General features: G+C 35.6%; 1 protein-coding gene across 6 annotated transcripts in view; it reads left to right on the top strand.

Annotated features, from left to right (window-relative positions):
• The window catches only part of LOC128211426 (uncharacterized), a 104860-nt gene that overhangs the window by 28650 nt on the left and 58816 nt on the right, over positions 1–17394 (top strand). For 3 of the 6 annotated variants that reach the window (XM_052916202.1, XM_052916204.1, XM_052916200.1), the window contains 8 exons: positions 1286–1357; positions 1616–1731; positions 6000–6149; positions 8249–8995; positions 9672–9800; positions 10120–10266; positions 11732–11809; positions 15571–15702. In XM_052916202.1, coding sequence (XP_052772162.1) covers positions 1286–1357; positions 1616–1731; positions 6000–6149; positions 8249–8995; positions 9672–9800; positions 10120–10266; positions 11732–11809; positions 15571–15702 — 1571 coding nt within the window. The remainder of the gene's footprint in view (positions 1–1285; positions 1358–1615; positions 1732–5999; positions 6150–8248; positions 8996–9671; positions 9801–10119; positions 10267–11731; positions 11810–15570; positions 15703–17394) is intronic. The other 3 variants (XM_052916201.1, XM_052916203.1, XM_052916205.1) reach the window with 3 other exon arrangements.

Below are 17394 nucleotides of genomic sequence, written 5' to 3'. Positions count from 1 at the left end.
ATATTGCTTTGCACATGTTGAACGGTTGGTCGGTTGTTCGGTCTGTAGGTTGGTCGTTCCATCAGTAGACCAAAGTTTGTCCCTTAACATGGAGGCTGGGTATGACCAGTAGATGATTGTAGGAGTCATTGGGTCAAAGGTCAAGGTCATAGTAACCTTGAATACAAAAAGGTTGTTTGAGTGATAACTCGACAATGCCTGCACACATGGCCCCAAACCTGACCCTTGAGGTTGGGCCTGACCAGTGGATGACCCCTATTTATTTTAGGGTCATCAGGCCAAAGGTCATGGTCACAATGACCTTGAATGCAAAAAGTTGTCTGTGTGATAACTCGACAATGCCTGAATCAATGGCCCTCAAACTTAACATTTAGGTTGGGGTTTACCAGTTGATGACCCCTATTTATTTTGAGGTCATAGGGTCAAAGGTCAAGGTCATAACTCATATTCATCATTAAAATTTCATAATATTTACTTATTCCCTGCTGCTTAAAGGATACATTTTTATTTGCAAATACAGTCCAAACTCGCTATATCGACGTCGGATATCTCGTTTTTCGGTTCTATCACAATGTTTTCGTTATGACCAACCCCATTTCCAGACCATGCGGTCGAATTTCACACATTTTCTCTGTTCCATATGTCGAACTTTATCGAAATTGAGTTGTAGGTGCGAAAATATTCATGACTGTTTTTAGGCATGTCGCTAAAATACTGTGCGTGTCAAAATTACAAACTGTCATATTTAGAGGTTAATTCGTAAGTGTGAATAATAAAAGTTGTTTGTTTATGTTTTTGATTAAGGAGACATTTATTGCTCAAGCTCTTTGAATGGTCATAATCTTAAAACTGCCTCAAAGGCATCCAATGTCAATGACAAATCAGCTGTCATTTCGGTCCATGCATATTTCAATCAATTGTCCAAATAATCCTGACAACACGGCGCTCAGTGGGAAGGGGTATAGTGTTTGACAAACATGGCTAAATATATATAGGCATCATAAATCAGCAAGCAATACATTGCGCAAAAATCATTTGTCCTTGTGCAACCTGTTGCAATACAGCTATATTCCACTCCTCCTATGTAACGTCATAAGAATTATTATTTTAGCGTTGCTAAAATGATGTCAAAACACAATAAAGTGCATATTTAAAATGCATTTTCTATTTAATAAGTGTCTTGATTTGACTAATAAAATAAATGAGTTATTTCCAGAAATCATGTTTAAATAAAGCAAAGACTGTATTTTCATTCAACACATATATATGAATCTTGTGTTTACAGGGATGCCCAGTTCCTGAAGCTTTGCAAGGGCAGCACAGAGAATACCAAGTTTAGCTGGACTATAAAACTCAAGTAATCATTGTACTGAGAGAGTCATTGAAAAATATAGATGTAGGATCAGAATGATATAGAGATATTTCAGAACACATTCTTTCACTTTATTGGTTCTGGTGCTTAAATATTCCCAAATTCAAGTATATTCTAGCTTTAAAAGTTTGGTGAAAATACACAATATACAAACAACAGTAAATGTAATCCTTTAATTGAAAACTTTCATAATTATACTTTCCTTACTAGCACCCTTCTACCAATACTTTTGTAACATTCCAGGGGTCAGGTTCAAGAGGACAACTGCTGGTTCAAGGTCAATTCTTTAGCTGTTTCCCTGAATATCTCAAAGAAGGTGTTTGGCCGCTGGGGAGACCTAGAGAACCTCAAAAGAACAGGTAACAATTGTTAAAGTTGCATTACAATAATAATTATGTATCCCATTCGACTCATTCTTCTTTTTCTGCAACCAAATTTTGTCAGGAGCAGAACGAAATAACTATTACAAAGAATTAATTGAAACTTGGAACACAGACAGATTTGATGTGAAGTTGTGCACCTTCCAAGAGTTATAACTCTGGGGCACATATTTCCAAAATGTTCACCCCTTGTTATCCCCCCAAAAGATCAAGGGAATATAGTAATTGTATTCGTGTGTGTGCGTGCGTGCATGATTTTTTGCTCTTTGTTATTTTTTTGTTTAACTTTCCCATGTATGGACAGATTTTGAAATAACTTGCCACATGTGTTCAACATACCAAGACAACATGTTGCGTGCAAGACCCATGTCCCTACCTCTAAGGTCAAGGTCACACTTAGTGTTTATTCACAATGTATGCTGCATATAAGGACATAGAGTATAGGTTTTTGTGTCCGGCCTGTAACTTTCCCTTGTATGGACACATTTTAAAACATTTGTTCAACATATCACGACGACGTGTCGCGTGCAAGACCTGTGTCCCTCCCTCTAAGTTCAAGGTCACACTTAGTGATATTCACAATGGAATGCTGCATATATAAGGACATAGAGTGTAGGTTGTCGTGTCCGGGCTGTTACTTTCCCTTGTATGGACAGATTTTAAAATAACTTGCCACATGTGTTCTACATACCAAGACTTGCAAGACCCGTGTCCCTACCTCTAAGGTCAAGGCCACACTTAGGTGTTTATTCACAATGGAATGCTGCATATAAGGACATAGAGCATAGGTTGTCGTGTCAGGGCTGTAACTTTCTCTTGTATGCCAGACAATGCGAATGTCCCTCGGACAGTCAGACATGTCCAGTATATTTCTATTTTGAACGACGAAAATTTTGTTTTAGTCGATCACAATGTCTGGTGAAAAAATCAGGTCAGCACCGTTAAATTTCCGGAAAATTTACTTTCAGTTTCTAAATAAATGTTATTTTTAACTATTATATCATGATTATTCAGCGTGTTAATCCGTGTATCACTATTTGTAAATCCCGCTTTGCACATGTTTCTGTAAAAGCCGAAAAAACACGCAAGGTTCCGATTTCAGCTCGTATTCTTATACTTTTCAATAGACGGAATTTTACGGAAATAACAAAATTCCGATGTATTTTTTTCCGTGAAGTGGCACCTGGCAATCATGTTAATTTAAATATGATGATGAATATACCAAGCTGACACTAATTCCGCTCTGTTTAACATTGCCAATAACAACAACTCTACTTTCGTTTTTACATAAATGTTGTGTCCAAGTTTGACTTGTAGTATAATTCGTTATATTTTATAACCATACTGTATCTTTAATTTAAAGATGAATTAAAAGAGTATGATATAGCTGCTCCATAGGTAGACGAATGGGATATGAGTTTTTAACCTTTTAGCACATAGACAAGTGGCCAGATTACACCTCCCAGTCAATAGCCAACTTACTGATAAGCAGTCCTTATCTGTATAGGTACTTTTTAGGAGATTTGAAAATGAGCAAATGAATACAGCAGTATGACCTTAAAATCAATATTACTCCAAATATTTGTGGCTAAATCGTTTTTATGTGAATATATTTTTTATAGATGTGTTCTTGTGTATAATACACAGCAATATGGCAGGAATATCCGGTGTCATCCAGCTGAGAGATCACACAAATGTGTTTACCTGACCTATTTTACGGCCAGAACCATGCTGGACATCTATCAGCTTCACACAAAATTTATTCATCCTTTTCTCAGCTACTAATTGTTTCTATTGTTTGTAAACAAAATATTACCTTTAAATAAATATAATCTCTATTGATTTTAATGGTAAACTGAACTGGCGTAATATATTTATTGATTTACGCATTCATGAATTTGGAGGATTTTCCATACAGTAATTACGTCACAATGGGATATCACACCTGCGATTGGGAGTATAAATACCTTCTCATTTTAGCAGACAATATTTTCAAGGGAAAATCAATACACAAAAGGTTAAACTTTAATTTTATAAACATCCGGGATATTGTTTACAAAAAGAAAGATGCAAAATTGAAATATTGAAATGACCATATTGAAATATGCGGGCGACACGTATACATCCAGTAGTGGATACGCTCGGTCAGATGTGTTATGAGCTATGTCAGCCTATCTCGTATACATGTGCTAAAGGGTTAAGGGAGCACAGGAAGAAAACTTAAGATCAGAAATATTGATTTTTTTACCTGATGTTTAGCTTCTTTTTTTGTAATTCACAATACTTAATAGGAGGACACATCTAATTAAGAAGATCTAAACTATAATAATGGGGAATAACAAAACTTATTTAAATAAGAGGCTAAAAACAAGGTTTAGGCTGATGTAACTGAATATTGTTTGTAACATTGTGACAGGTAAATATTTGGTGCGACAGGTAAACTTTCAGTGTTTACCTGTAGCAATGTCCTGTGAAGGAAAAAAAGACGACGTGTCACGTGCAAGACCCATGTCCCTAAAGGATTTGGCCAGTATTGTATTAGGTTCTTGCCTTGACCATATCTATATCTCTGGGTTAGTTGGCATAAGACCAACAACACTGACATATTACAGTGACCATGCATGGGTCTCATGTGGTGTTTCAAAACATCAATGACAGGTGATTAGTGTTTTTATAATTATTCCACTTGTTCATAATCCTTCCTTGTTTTATATTATTATATATAAATGTTAATAAATAAACATTACTCTTTGTGTAATTTGTACGTGTTTGTTTCATGTATATCACCATGACTATGTTTGAAATTGCATTTACTGGTATATGGCACTTTTGCAAAAAAATCTTCAAACTTGAAATTGTTTTGAATTATCCCAAAAGCAGTAATTTTTCATTTTTAACCAAGTTTTCACATAGAAGGTCAAACTCACCGATGAAACTGGATAACATTAGTTAGGGCTAACATATTAATTATGACCAAATTTGGTATATAGGAACAGCTTATGCTGACCTTTCATAGGATTGTGTTTGGGACTGTCACTGTTACTTTAAATAGAAAAGCAGTTGAAACTTAATATGTTTAGTTACAGTTGACATATTGCGACCAAACTTTGTATAAAGTAAGAGTGTATGGTGATCTGTCATGGGATTGCTTTGGGGGCCTTTGGGTCAAGATCACTATTACTTAAATTAGAGTCAAGGTTACTGTTACTAAAATAAGAGAAAAACTGTTCAAACTGAATATCTTTAATTAGGGTTGACATATTGTCACCAAACTTTGTATGTCGAGAAGGTTGTGAAGACCTTTAATAGGATTGGGTTTCAGGCGCCCAAGGTCAAGGTTAATGTAACTAAAAAGAGACAAAGCAGTGGAATAGTATCTTTAGTTACGGTTGACATAATCTCGACCAGACTAAGTACATATATGAAGATTTTATTGATACCTTTCATGGGATTGCGTTTGGGACCCATAGGGTCAAAGTTACTGTAACTATAAATAGAAAAGGGATTGTGTTTTTCATAGGCTCCTAGGGTCATAGTTAGGGTCACTGTTAATAAAAAAAGAAATTTTGCTGAAAAAGAATAGATTTACTTATGGTTGACATGTTATAACTTAACTCAGTCTTTCATTGAAATTGGGGCCCCGTTGGTCGAGGTCAAGGTCAGTGTTACTTAAAATAGAAGCAGTTGAAACTAAATGTCTAAAGTATGGGTTGACATACGCAAAACTTGATATGAAGCAAGTGTTTTTAATATAGACAAAATTCTAAAAACAGTCTGAAAAAAAACTGAAAACAAAATGGCTACCTATTAAAATAATTTTCAGCATATTTCTTACATAAGGCGAGTTTCAATAGCCATTGGAAATGGTCCATTTCTCAAACCATATATTTTGCGAGTTTTGTTACCAATCAAAACAGAGGAAACACATACTGGCCGAGTTTGGTTGATATTTGCTGAGTTTTGGCATATATTGTCGACAATTGTCTGGTATTGGTATCGTGATTGCCCCCATATCACTCCAAATACGTAAGAGTTGATTAAAATGAGTTGTATTAATTAAGGGCATTATGTGTTTAACCAACATCATGGGTTGAAATTGCTTGGAAGGTGATAAGGTCTGACGTGATCATGGTACACTACCAAGTACCAACCACCTGTTTTTTTGTGGATTTTGCTGAGTGCTGCCATTTTTCCTTAACATGTTATCTGTTTTATCTATTTTGTCATGATTTTTTTGTGTATATCAGGGTCAAAAACAAATCAAGAAGAAAGCCATACACAAAAAATTAGAGTATTGCCAGAAACCCCAAAAATAGAAATAGGGTACTCACAACCGAGAAACCAAGATACGCAAACAAAGGATGCCATGCCTGGGGATGACCAAGGTGAATCGAAAGGTAAGACACAAACTAATGTGCCATTTCTAGACTGAGTAAATACTCAATACATCACACTGACTGTTCTCTACGTATGAGATATTAAAACAAAACATAACATGATACTGTAAATGACTGGTTATAAGACGATAGGGGTTATAAGACACAGGCAAAAAAAATTCTTACCACTGACAAAAAATATTTCAACAGTGCACAGCTATGCTTCTTTATATGCATGTTTAATTATGATTTATACAAAATAATATTGAATAAATTTATTCGTACAATTATGTAAATTTAAAATAATAAACATTTTACGATACAACGTATCCCGATCTTCAACTGCCGTTTTAACCCGTATAAACTAGATCGAGATGAAGCGAGTGACATCACTTTCTACATAAATCTAAACAAACTTGTTTTTTCACCATTTATTTCTCTGAAGAGCTAATTTCGGCTTGAAATCAACCTCAAAAAAAATGTCAAGAGATTATTACTGGTTGTAAAATGCAGGCATTTTTTTACATGGAAATCTGAGGAAAAAAAGTGCGTCTAATAACCAATCATTTACGATAATGTCAAATACAGTAAACAGGGTTTCTGCCAGGATTTTCTGAAGGCTTGTCAGGACTGACTAATGGGGTGGGTTTTGTGAGGGATGTCCCCACCCTATATGTTGAGACTTTTTTAATAATTGTAGTGCAAATGGTGCAATTTTCTACATTCTTAGCTAAACTTGCCTGCTACAAAGTCCAACCATAAAATTGTTGTTTTTCATTATTTTTTGTATTCATAGAAAGATTTTACTAAACCATTTCCCATGGAAGTGAAACGTGTTAAACGTGGCCTCCCAGGAGTCTGCTGTACATAAAAAGCCGGGATCACCTGAATCATACGATCATCATTAAATTAGTATTAATTGCAATGAAGTAATAAAGTGGAACACTTATTAATTCAGATAGGAGACTATCAAGTATGAAAATAGACCTCAATATTCAAATAAATTATGGCGACAGTATTGTGAGCTTCACATTCACGCTGGCTGTCGTCACCTGCATGCACGTGCATGTATTTTCCTGAAGAACAATGAGATTGCCTGACTAATAGGAAGCATAAGGAGTTTGCATTTAGGAATGACGGCATGATTTGTTTTTTATGTTAACTTACAACTGAAAATTTAACTGAAATTGGCATTCTTCACTTCTGTTACTAAATTGCAATGTTAGATAAGGAATCACGTGACTTCAACGAGTTTCTCATATTGGTCTCCATAGGATGTAAGCAAACAAAAAATGACATTAATTTCTGAATATTTTTTTTGACAGAAAATGTATGAGAGTATAATTTCTCAGTCTATAAGTGACTGTGCTATTTTCTGCTTCCACATGAGTGAAATATTTTAGATTTACTTGTATTTTAAAGATATAATCCTTGGCCAAAATTTCAACTTAATGGAATGTTGTAGAATGGTGCTAAGCTGTGTGTGGCGTGAAATATTTGCGTTCTATTACAAATCTCCATCAGTTAACACATAATCGTTTAATTTGAAATTGAAGGCCAATAATATTATTGATAGGAAAGATAAAGATCCATTGTATTTCACACCTTATTCCAGTTAATTATGGGAGGATTTGGGGAGTGGTTGGATGAATGATTAAGCGAAATATTCCCAACATGCCTTCTTGCAATGAGCCATCCTTAAAGATAAATACAATCATTATATGGCCGACACGCCTTCTTGCTTTCAGTCAACTATTACAAAAGCCTAAGTTGTTTATTGTCAATTTTGATTACTGTTTTGATAAGGCTTGACGCTGCAGGGATTAAGGCATGTCGGTGCAATTAACGTGTGTCAGTATAAGCCTTGCGGCAGGAAGGCACGTCGGGGCCGACAAGCCATAAAGCCTGGCAGAAACTCTGCAATAAAGCATTAATGTGAGCCTAAATGTTACCCCAACTTATTGCCCTTCTCTTATATAGGTCTTAAGTTCTTTGGGTCTTATAATATCAAATCTAGTTTTAGTTTTCTTGCTGTATTTTTTCGGAAATTTGGTCACGTATTGGTTTAAGGTATTCTAAAAAGCATTTTTTAAAAAATAAAACAAAAACGTTTTTGACAGATTCAATGTTATCTTTTGATGCACCAGTCACTAACCTTCAAAGTGATGGAGAGAATGATGCACAAAGTTCAGACTCGGAGACAAAAGAAGATTCAGCTGGTGGAGGGATTTTTGCTCAAAGTTCAGATCCAAAGAAGACAAAAGGTTCAGCCGATGGAGGGATTGCTGCACCAAGTTCAGATCTCAAGAAGACGAAAGGTTCAGCTGATGGAGGGAATGATGCACCAAGTTCGGATCACAAGACAACAGAAGGTTCACCTGCTGGTGGGAATGTGTCATCAAGTTCGGAATCCATGAAGTCAGAAGGTTCAGGTGATGGAGGGAATGTTAAACCAACGTCAGATCTTAAGACAACAGAAGATTTAGGTGATGGAGGGAATGTTGAACCAACCTCAGATCTTAAGTCAACAGAAGGTTCAGGTGATGGAGGGAAAGTTGAAACAACGTCAGATCTTAAGACAACAGAAGGTTCAGATGATGGAGGGAATGTTGCACCAACTTCAGATCTTAGGTCAACAGAAGGTTCAGGTGATGGAGGGAATGTTGAACCAACCTCAGATCTTAAGTCAATAGAAGGTTCAGATGATGGAGGGAATGTTGCACCAACTTCAGAACTTAAGACAACAGAAGGTTCAGGTGATGGAGGGAATGTTGCACAAAGCTTAGATCCCAAGCTGACAGAAGTTTCAACAAAACTCTCTGATATGAAGAATTTTGTTGAAAAAGATGTAAAGGAGCATGTTAACGGTTCGTTGAATGATATTGTTATATGTTAGTTATGTTGATGAATTCAGACTGTTTATATTACCATTAATAGTTTCTTGTAATTTGATAATTTATAATGCTCTAGCTCTCTGTACATATTTTTTGGCATAGGGACTCATCACTATGTATGTACACTGCACAGTATTTTTCTGTTAACAAGAAGGTTTTGTTCATATTAGCATAAATGCCCCTCCCTCTTCATCTTTATAGAATATAAGCAGCACACTGATATAATACACATATCTAATAAATCAGGGGAGCTATGATAATCTTGTGATAACTGTGGACATATGAATGCATGTGGACTTGGATTCAATACCTTTTCATGTTAAATGGAGTATGACAAGGTGAGGGCAGCAGTAATCCGATTAAGCCTTATAAATATCAATAGTTAGTTTGACCTGGAAATTGACGATTGCGTGAATGCCTGTAATATGAATTTTAGTCTATAAGTAAGAACAGATCCTTGTGCATGCAAAATGTATGTAGATCAATTTTTTTTTAATTTCATGTCTACATTATCCGGAAGGGACCTGATTTTCTGCCTAACTGTGATATTTAAAGTTCTCTGTATAATTTCGTGATGGACATTAATTGGTTGCTTACATAAATGTTCCCAAAGTTTACCTTTTCAACTAAGCTGGACTCACTGTTTCAGGAGCAGAGGCAAGTACAAAACATAGCAGGAGTGATTTACCAGATATGAGACAAAACCAGAGCCAAGATACAACAGACGAAAAAGACAGAAATGGACTTGAGAAAGAACTTAAGCCTGATACACACCAAAGTACACCTGATTGCAAAACATTAATGTCATTGTCAGATAAATGCTGAAATAATTTAAAACAATCATCTAAACATAAAACCTTATAACATAAGTTATCAAATATAAGGGCATTTCTGTAATGTGCCAGTAACCTATGTCCCAAAATCTAAATTCGCATGGTGGGTAGAATGATTGGTCCCGAAGTACCTTACTGTTACATAAAATGAGAAGTAGGAAGGTAACTAAAATGAATTAAACTGAAATATATTATAAGTAAGTGAGTTTGATTGTAAAATATCATAGAACAATAATTGTAAATCTGTGATTGTTTTTCTGACAGAAACAAAAGAGGAAGAGGGTAGAGAAGAACACCCTAAGCCAACCAGTGAAAAACCGAGTGGAAGTGATGGAATGCCAAGTTCTTTAAGTACCAATCCTGGAACCACAGGAGGTCGAACTGGTGATTCAACAGACCAACCAGATACAGGTATGTTGTTAACAGACATGATGATTTTCAATAAAAGTCCAGCGTCTTACTGACTGAGCTATTAAGGCTTATTCTAATTGCGTGACATAGTTAAGCTATAAACCTACCTCAGTTATATCATGTGATAACACCGACTAGCCAATCACGCATAAGGAATTAATTCTACCTGGTAGACATACCCAGTAATCTTTTTTAATGGAAAAATACGAAATAACTGCTAAACTTGAATAAAATTGTAAACTATGTGGTACTTCAGTTAGTAAGTTTCAATGCATTGTACACATCGATGCCAAGTTTATGTAATTTTTCGACAATTTTCTCTTTTTCGCTATTTTATCATCTGTGAGACAGCCACTTTAATGAATGTTGGTAGGAAGCTTTGGTCATGATCAGAAGATGAGTCCTATTGAATTTGATATCAGAAGGTTGAAGCTTGTGATGATCTTGACCACAAAACTTTGACCTATGGGCCTCAAACAAGGTCAAGGTTGCGGTGACCTTGAGGTGAAAAAAGGGTTTCCTCTCAATAGCATGAGATCGCTTGCACTCAGGAACTTCATACTTGATATGTTGCTTAGTCCTCAGTCAAAAAGTACAAAGTTCATGTCAATCACAAACGATAGGGGAGACAAAAAAAGCAATAATAAAAGCAATCTTCAGTTGTCTGATTTATTTACACATTTCAAGTAGAGCGCACTATATTGTGTAAATGAGGCCTTCTCAAAATGCATTAAGATTTATAAGTGTAATGACACGATTTTGATGTTTTGTACACTGACCAATTAAAGATAGCAATTTAAGTGTTGGCATGGTTGCTTAAACTGTTAAGCCAGTTCATTGATAATAATTATCATACCAAACAAGCAAATCTAATTGATTACCGCCTTGTGCGAAATCAAGCCAAACAAACAAATCAAAGTGTAAAATTCTACTGGGACTGTGAATAATCGATTCTGGCAAATTCAAGCCATCCAATCAAATTTTATAATTATGAACATATAGTAAACATTAATTGGTATTATTGAGCCAAGCGAATATGGAGCCAACTGGTTTTTACTGTTTATAAAAAATAACTACAGTACATTCTACGAGTGAGACCCACTTTCCGTGCTCACTCCGAGAGATATAGTCAATGATCATGGGTTTCCTCTGAGGATAAAACTGTTACCCTTGCTGGAAATCCTTCGAGTTCCTCCGCATTGCAGTTTAATATGAAAAATTGTTTCAGCTCAATCTTTTTTTGAATGTACAGTATAAAAATAATAGTCTCTGTTTAATCTTGTAAGCATATCCTCCTAACAGCAGCAAATTAGATTATTGTAATCCCATATTTAAAGAGAAAATTAACGCTTGCATTTTCATTCTTTTCAAAATATGTTTTTTGCTAACCAGCTCTTATCTAGGTTCACACTTTACAAAAAAACTTGCAGTATTAACAGGTTTATGTTTATTATTATATTCAAAGGAGCATCCGAGCAAGATGATGTGCCACCATCACTTCCTCCAAGAAACAAAAAAAGGAAAAAGAAAAATGCAAACAAAGGTAAAACATTTGGAGATCCTTTAGCTGCAGATTCACAGAGTCTGGTATGGAAAGATGCTAATAGTTGTTTCAGAATGTTAATGAGAACCATCCAAAATTTGATTGTTTGATTGCCGTTACCCTTTGGACTCAGTGAAATCGGCCCAATTTACAAATGTTTTGCCATATCTATTATCTACTGAATACCAAATGTTTGTGTCAAAGGTGGAGGGCATGTTGACCATGAAAACAAAATGCTATAGTATAGTTCCTCATAATTTATGTTCCTCAAACTTAATAGGGTGTTTGGTCATGACCAGCAAACCCCTTTTGATTTTGAGGGCATCATCACTTTAAGTTTGTGGATAGTAGGTACAGTTATTGACCAGTTCCTGAATGTTGTTTAAGGTATTGATGAGTTATGGTTTCAGCATTGAATTAGTTAAAAGGATAAATGATAATGTTAAGCATTGAAGCAATGCATCAGAAATTGCTTAGAAGTTTTCTTGAGACATTTAGTAGTGAGTTACTAAATAATATTTGGCAATCATTTGAAACACAATTTCACCACACAAGAATACAACTGAGTAAGTGAGTATCCAGGGTTTTCATTAAGGAAAATTTGAGCAGGCCCTAATATAATTTGAGAAGGCCAAAATAGCGAGAATCAAGGCTTTGGGGGTGTAATTTCAGATAAATTTGTAATAAATCAATTTTGCACGTTTGTTGATTTTAAAATGAATGAAGTTGAATTTGATAATAAGTAAATTCGAAAAAAAATGGTGGTTCAGCCTCTAGCAAGGGTTTAAACAGCATAGGGAATGGATTTGATGAACTCGACATCGCACTAGATTAATTGCCCTACTACTTAATTAGTAAGAATCGCTATAAAAATGCCCACAAGAATTCAGTAATAATACAATCAAACTACGAGTACAAGACAAGAAATCCAGGTCTGAAATGCATGGGCATTTATGGCAGCATTCTTGTGTAAATCTCGGGATCGAGAGAACACAGGTTTTAATAGCTGTGAAACTGGGTCATATCACATACAATATTACTATTATCAATGTTTTCATAACAAAATACTAACTTTGATAAACAGATGTAAGTGTACATTTTTATTGCCGGATTACATTCCATTTTATGAAACAGAAGTGACAGATGATATGTGTTTAAGCAAGACACTTGTTTACTTCATTGTAAATCAGTCTTTTTGACACATTATTGAAGTATGGCCTGTGACGTCATTCGCGTGTGATCAATAGGATATAATTATTTGGTAATTATCATTGGTAGTTTAAAATCACTATTGACGTGTTTGGGGATTTTCCATAGAAAAACAAGGCAAGAACGCCCTTAAACAGGCGCTGTGAACTTCCAAGGCATGTTGGACCCCAAGTATCTAGCAGTCGAGATTTTCAAGTAATCTGAATAAAACTTCTTTTTTTTTCGCAAGTTATATATTATTCGATGTTTATTCTACACAAAAAAGCATTTGGTGCCAAAAAATATGCAACAGATGTGTAAATAATAGGGATGGCAACGAGTACCCGAGTACTCCAGTACTTGATCAATCATCCGAGTACCCGAGTATCAAATCACTACTCAAGTACTCGATTTTTTTGATTTTTTATAAAATTCACCAAATTCACAATTAACAGACGTAAGTATCAGATCATTCGTGTTTCCAAGCCGACAATTTACGGCCCCTCTAATCCCAGCTGTAATAATAAATTATTTGACAGTTGTTGTGATAGTTGCAAACTGTCAACAAAGGGCCCTAATTTTTCAAAATTTATAGCACTGATGTCAATAAGCAAAGTTTTGATAGCGGTTCATCTCCTACACAATTGTATTGTTTACCAATTAGTGTGTTTTCACCAAACAATGGACGTTGACGAGCGAATTAGTAACGACCGTTACGTGCAATGATTCCTGAATGGGCGTATTTTTTGCAATGATTATCACACTTGATAGGTGGATATCTTGATTATGGAAAAATGAATATTAATGAGGAAAACAACAATATTTCAGTATGAAAAACTGTCATTTTAAATAGAATTTCGTAAACAGCTTAACAATTTATAGATATTTTTCGTTTATTGTAATTCTGAATGTTGTTCATTATTGAGTGTAGTCTCGATCATCTCGACCCTCGAGTACACGAGTACCAATTTTACTACTCGTTGCCATCCCTAGTAAATAAGAAATATGATTTTTTTGTTGATAATTTGAGCAGGCTCTTAATGAAAACCCTGAGTATGTAAGTTTTTATGTTTGAATCAGGTTTTTGTAATGAATATGTCAGCTGATAAGGAGCTTTGTCATGACCAGAAGATGAGTCCTATTGAATTTGATGTCAGTAGGTCGAAGCTTGTGATGACCTTGACAACAAAACTTTGACCTATGGGCCTCAAACTTAGAAGGGAGGTTGTTCATGACCAGCAGTTGACCCCTATTTATTTTGTGGTCAGTAGGTAAAAGATCATGGTCACTGTGTACTTGAAAACAAAAAGCTTGTCTGATTGATAACTAGAGTATGCTTTGCCCTTCAGTCCCCAAACTTGGCAGGAACTATTATGAGGTCAGTTGGTCAAATGTCATGGTCACTGTCAACATGGACACAAAAAGCTTTTCCGCTTGATAATTTGAGTTTAACTTGAAAGGGCTGTTCATGACGAGCAAATGACCCGTATTGATTGCATGGTCAAGAGGTCAAAATTCTGTTTGCTTGGTACTACATTTCCTTAAACTTAGAAGGGAGGTTGCTCATGACCAGCAACTAAATCCTATATCTAGTAGGACAAAACTAATGGTCAAAATGACCATGAACACAAAAACTTTAACATCAAGGTCATGGTGACCTTGAGGTGATTGGTGACTGTCTTTGCTCAATAACTTGAGAACGCTTGCACCCAGGAACTTCATACTTAGTATGCCAGCTGTTCATGACTTGTAGATTACCCCTATTGATTTTGAGATAAGAAGGTCAAAGGTCAAGGTTGCGGTGACCTTGAGGTGGAAAAAGGGTTTCCTCTCAATAGCATGAGAACGCTTGCACTCAGGAACTTCATACTTGGTATGTTGGTTAGTCCTCAGTCGAAAAGTACAAATTTCATGTCAATCACAATTTGGACCTCACGATAGGGGAGACAAAAAAAGCAATAAAAAAAGCAATCTTTAGTTGTCTGATTTATTAACACATTTCGAGTAGAGCAAATATTTTGTGTTAATGAGGCCTTCTCAAAATGCATTGAGATTTATAAGTGTAATGATACGATTTTGACGTTTTGTACTCTGACCAATTAAAGACAGCAATTTAAGTGATGGCATGGTTGCTCAAACTGTTAAGCCAGTTCATTGACAATAATTATCATACCACACAAGCAAATCTAATTGATTGCCGCCTTGTGCATACGTTCTTAGCAACCACATTTTTTGAAAGTACCCAGTGGCTAAATCAACAAGACTTGCTTCCTTATTTACCATCACATTCCTTGGCAACCATGGACCTCAAAACCCTCCGCTAACTTAAATAGAACTTCCTTTTGTCAAGCAACCAAAGCCTCTTTGGCTCTAATTACTGTCATGGAGATATCTTCAGATACTCAAGTGAGCAATATAGGGCCATATTGGCCATTTTGTACTGATAAAAGCGGATCAAGATGTTTACATCATCGTTTATGTTCTTTTAGAAGTCTCCCTGTTATATTTCTTCTAATCTGGGGATAATAAAGAAACTACAACTACAAAATCAATTTTTTTTTCATATCTTCCAGAAACTGACAGTAAAACACAAGGCAATCTAATGGAAAAATCACCAAAAGCTCCTCCACGGACTAGAAAACTGCAGAAAGATGAAATTTTTGCTAACTCTCAAACAACAAACAATCCGGGAACTTTGGATACTGGTTTGTGTTTTTTGAAGGGTTAAATTATTTTGGAAAAATGTCCCCCCTAACACCAACTTGATGCTTTAGAGGGGAAGTGATATTCTTTGAGCATGTATGTCCCTCTATCTGCCATACCAAGAATGCCTGCTCAATGTCAAAGTTGAAGGTCAAACTTTCCTGTCCACGCTGTATGTCTATTACCCCATGTAAGATTTTCATGAAACTGTGGTGAAATATTCCCCACATACAGAAGAAGTGCATAACTCACTTTCCATGCATGCTAGCTCAAGGTCAAGGTCAAAGTTTCAGGTCAAAGATTTAGCCATAGATTTTGTGTCCCCGAAATCCCTTAAAGGATTTTAACAAACTATTCTACCTGTAACTCCCTGTCATATCCCTTCTGTTTCTTGTACAAGCCTTCAATGATTTTCTTAACATTTGTGTCCTGAATTCACATTATCAATTTTACACCCTCATTCCGCTCTATATCTCTAAAGGTCAAACATTGTGGAACAGAATGAGACATGCATTGGGAGACATCTGTTGAAGTTTCCAAAAACAATTGTTGTGCATTTCTATAGTAATGGAAGTGGTTTCGCAAAATATGACTTCAAAAACAATTATAAAGCATACCGCATAGTAATCCTTTTAATCATGTCCATTTTATCATGAATGATACACTGAACATCACCTCAAATGATTTTACCTTTAAAAATCTTCCTCAAAAATTTCACTGAAATTGTGGACCTCTTCAAATGTCCTAAAAAATTGAGATCTTCCTCAAATGTACAAAAACATGAGGCCTTCCCTCAAAAGTCCCAAACATCCAATCTTCCTCAAATGTCCCAAACATCCAATCTTCCTCAAATGTCCCAAACATCCAATCTCCTTCAAATGTACCAAACATGAGGCCTTTCCTCACAAGTTTGTAATTTCAATCTTCCTCAAATGTACCAAACATAAGGCCTTTCCCCACAAGTTTGTAATTCCAATCTCCCTCTAATGTACCAAACATGAGACCTTTCCTCACAAGTTTGTAATTCCAATCTTCCTCAAATGTACCAAACATGAGGCCTTTTCTCACAAGTTTGTAATCTTCCTCAAATGTACCAAACATGAGGCTTTTTCTCACAAGTTTGTAATTCCAAGCTTTCTCAAATGTGCTTAAATTAAGGCCATAGTGAAATGTCCCCAAATTTAGGTTCCTGAAATGTTTCATGATTGAGGCCTTCCTGAACTGTTCCAAAAATGAGGACTACTATAAATGTCTCAAAATTGAGGCCTTCCTAAAAAATTATAGGGATGTTGCAATAGTATTTTAAGAACGATTTTTGTCTGACAATGACACTTGCATGATTTTTGGACTAGGGCACTTGTGGCCTAGTTCATAGCCGTAAATGCGATATCTGCATTCTCAAGCCGCATCTGGGGGTTCACTGTCATAATGTATTCATACGATGTATTTTGATTGGATTGCCGTTAGCGAATTTGAATAATCAAAGTAGTACCGGAACTGATTACAATGAAAACATCCAATAAAAAAAGTTCTCCTAACAAGACAAGCTAATTGTATGTTCTTTTAATAAAGCACAAGAAATGGATACATAGCGAGTGAGTTAATCGGGTTAACTACCTGAATGTTCTTGCATACGGTCAGATTAAATGCAATAAGAATATGAACATCGTATGCATCGACATTTTTCCGTTCAA

Source organism: Mya arenaria, chromosome 12, assembly GCF_026914265.1.
Source record: "Mya arenaria isolate MELC-2E11 chromosome 12, ASM2691426v1".
Taxonomy (NCBI): domain Eukaryota; kingdom Metazoa; phylum Mollusca; class Bivalvia; order Myida; family Myidae; genus Mya; species Mya arenaria.
This window is presented reverse-complemented; position numbering and strand designations above follow the sequence as displayed.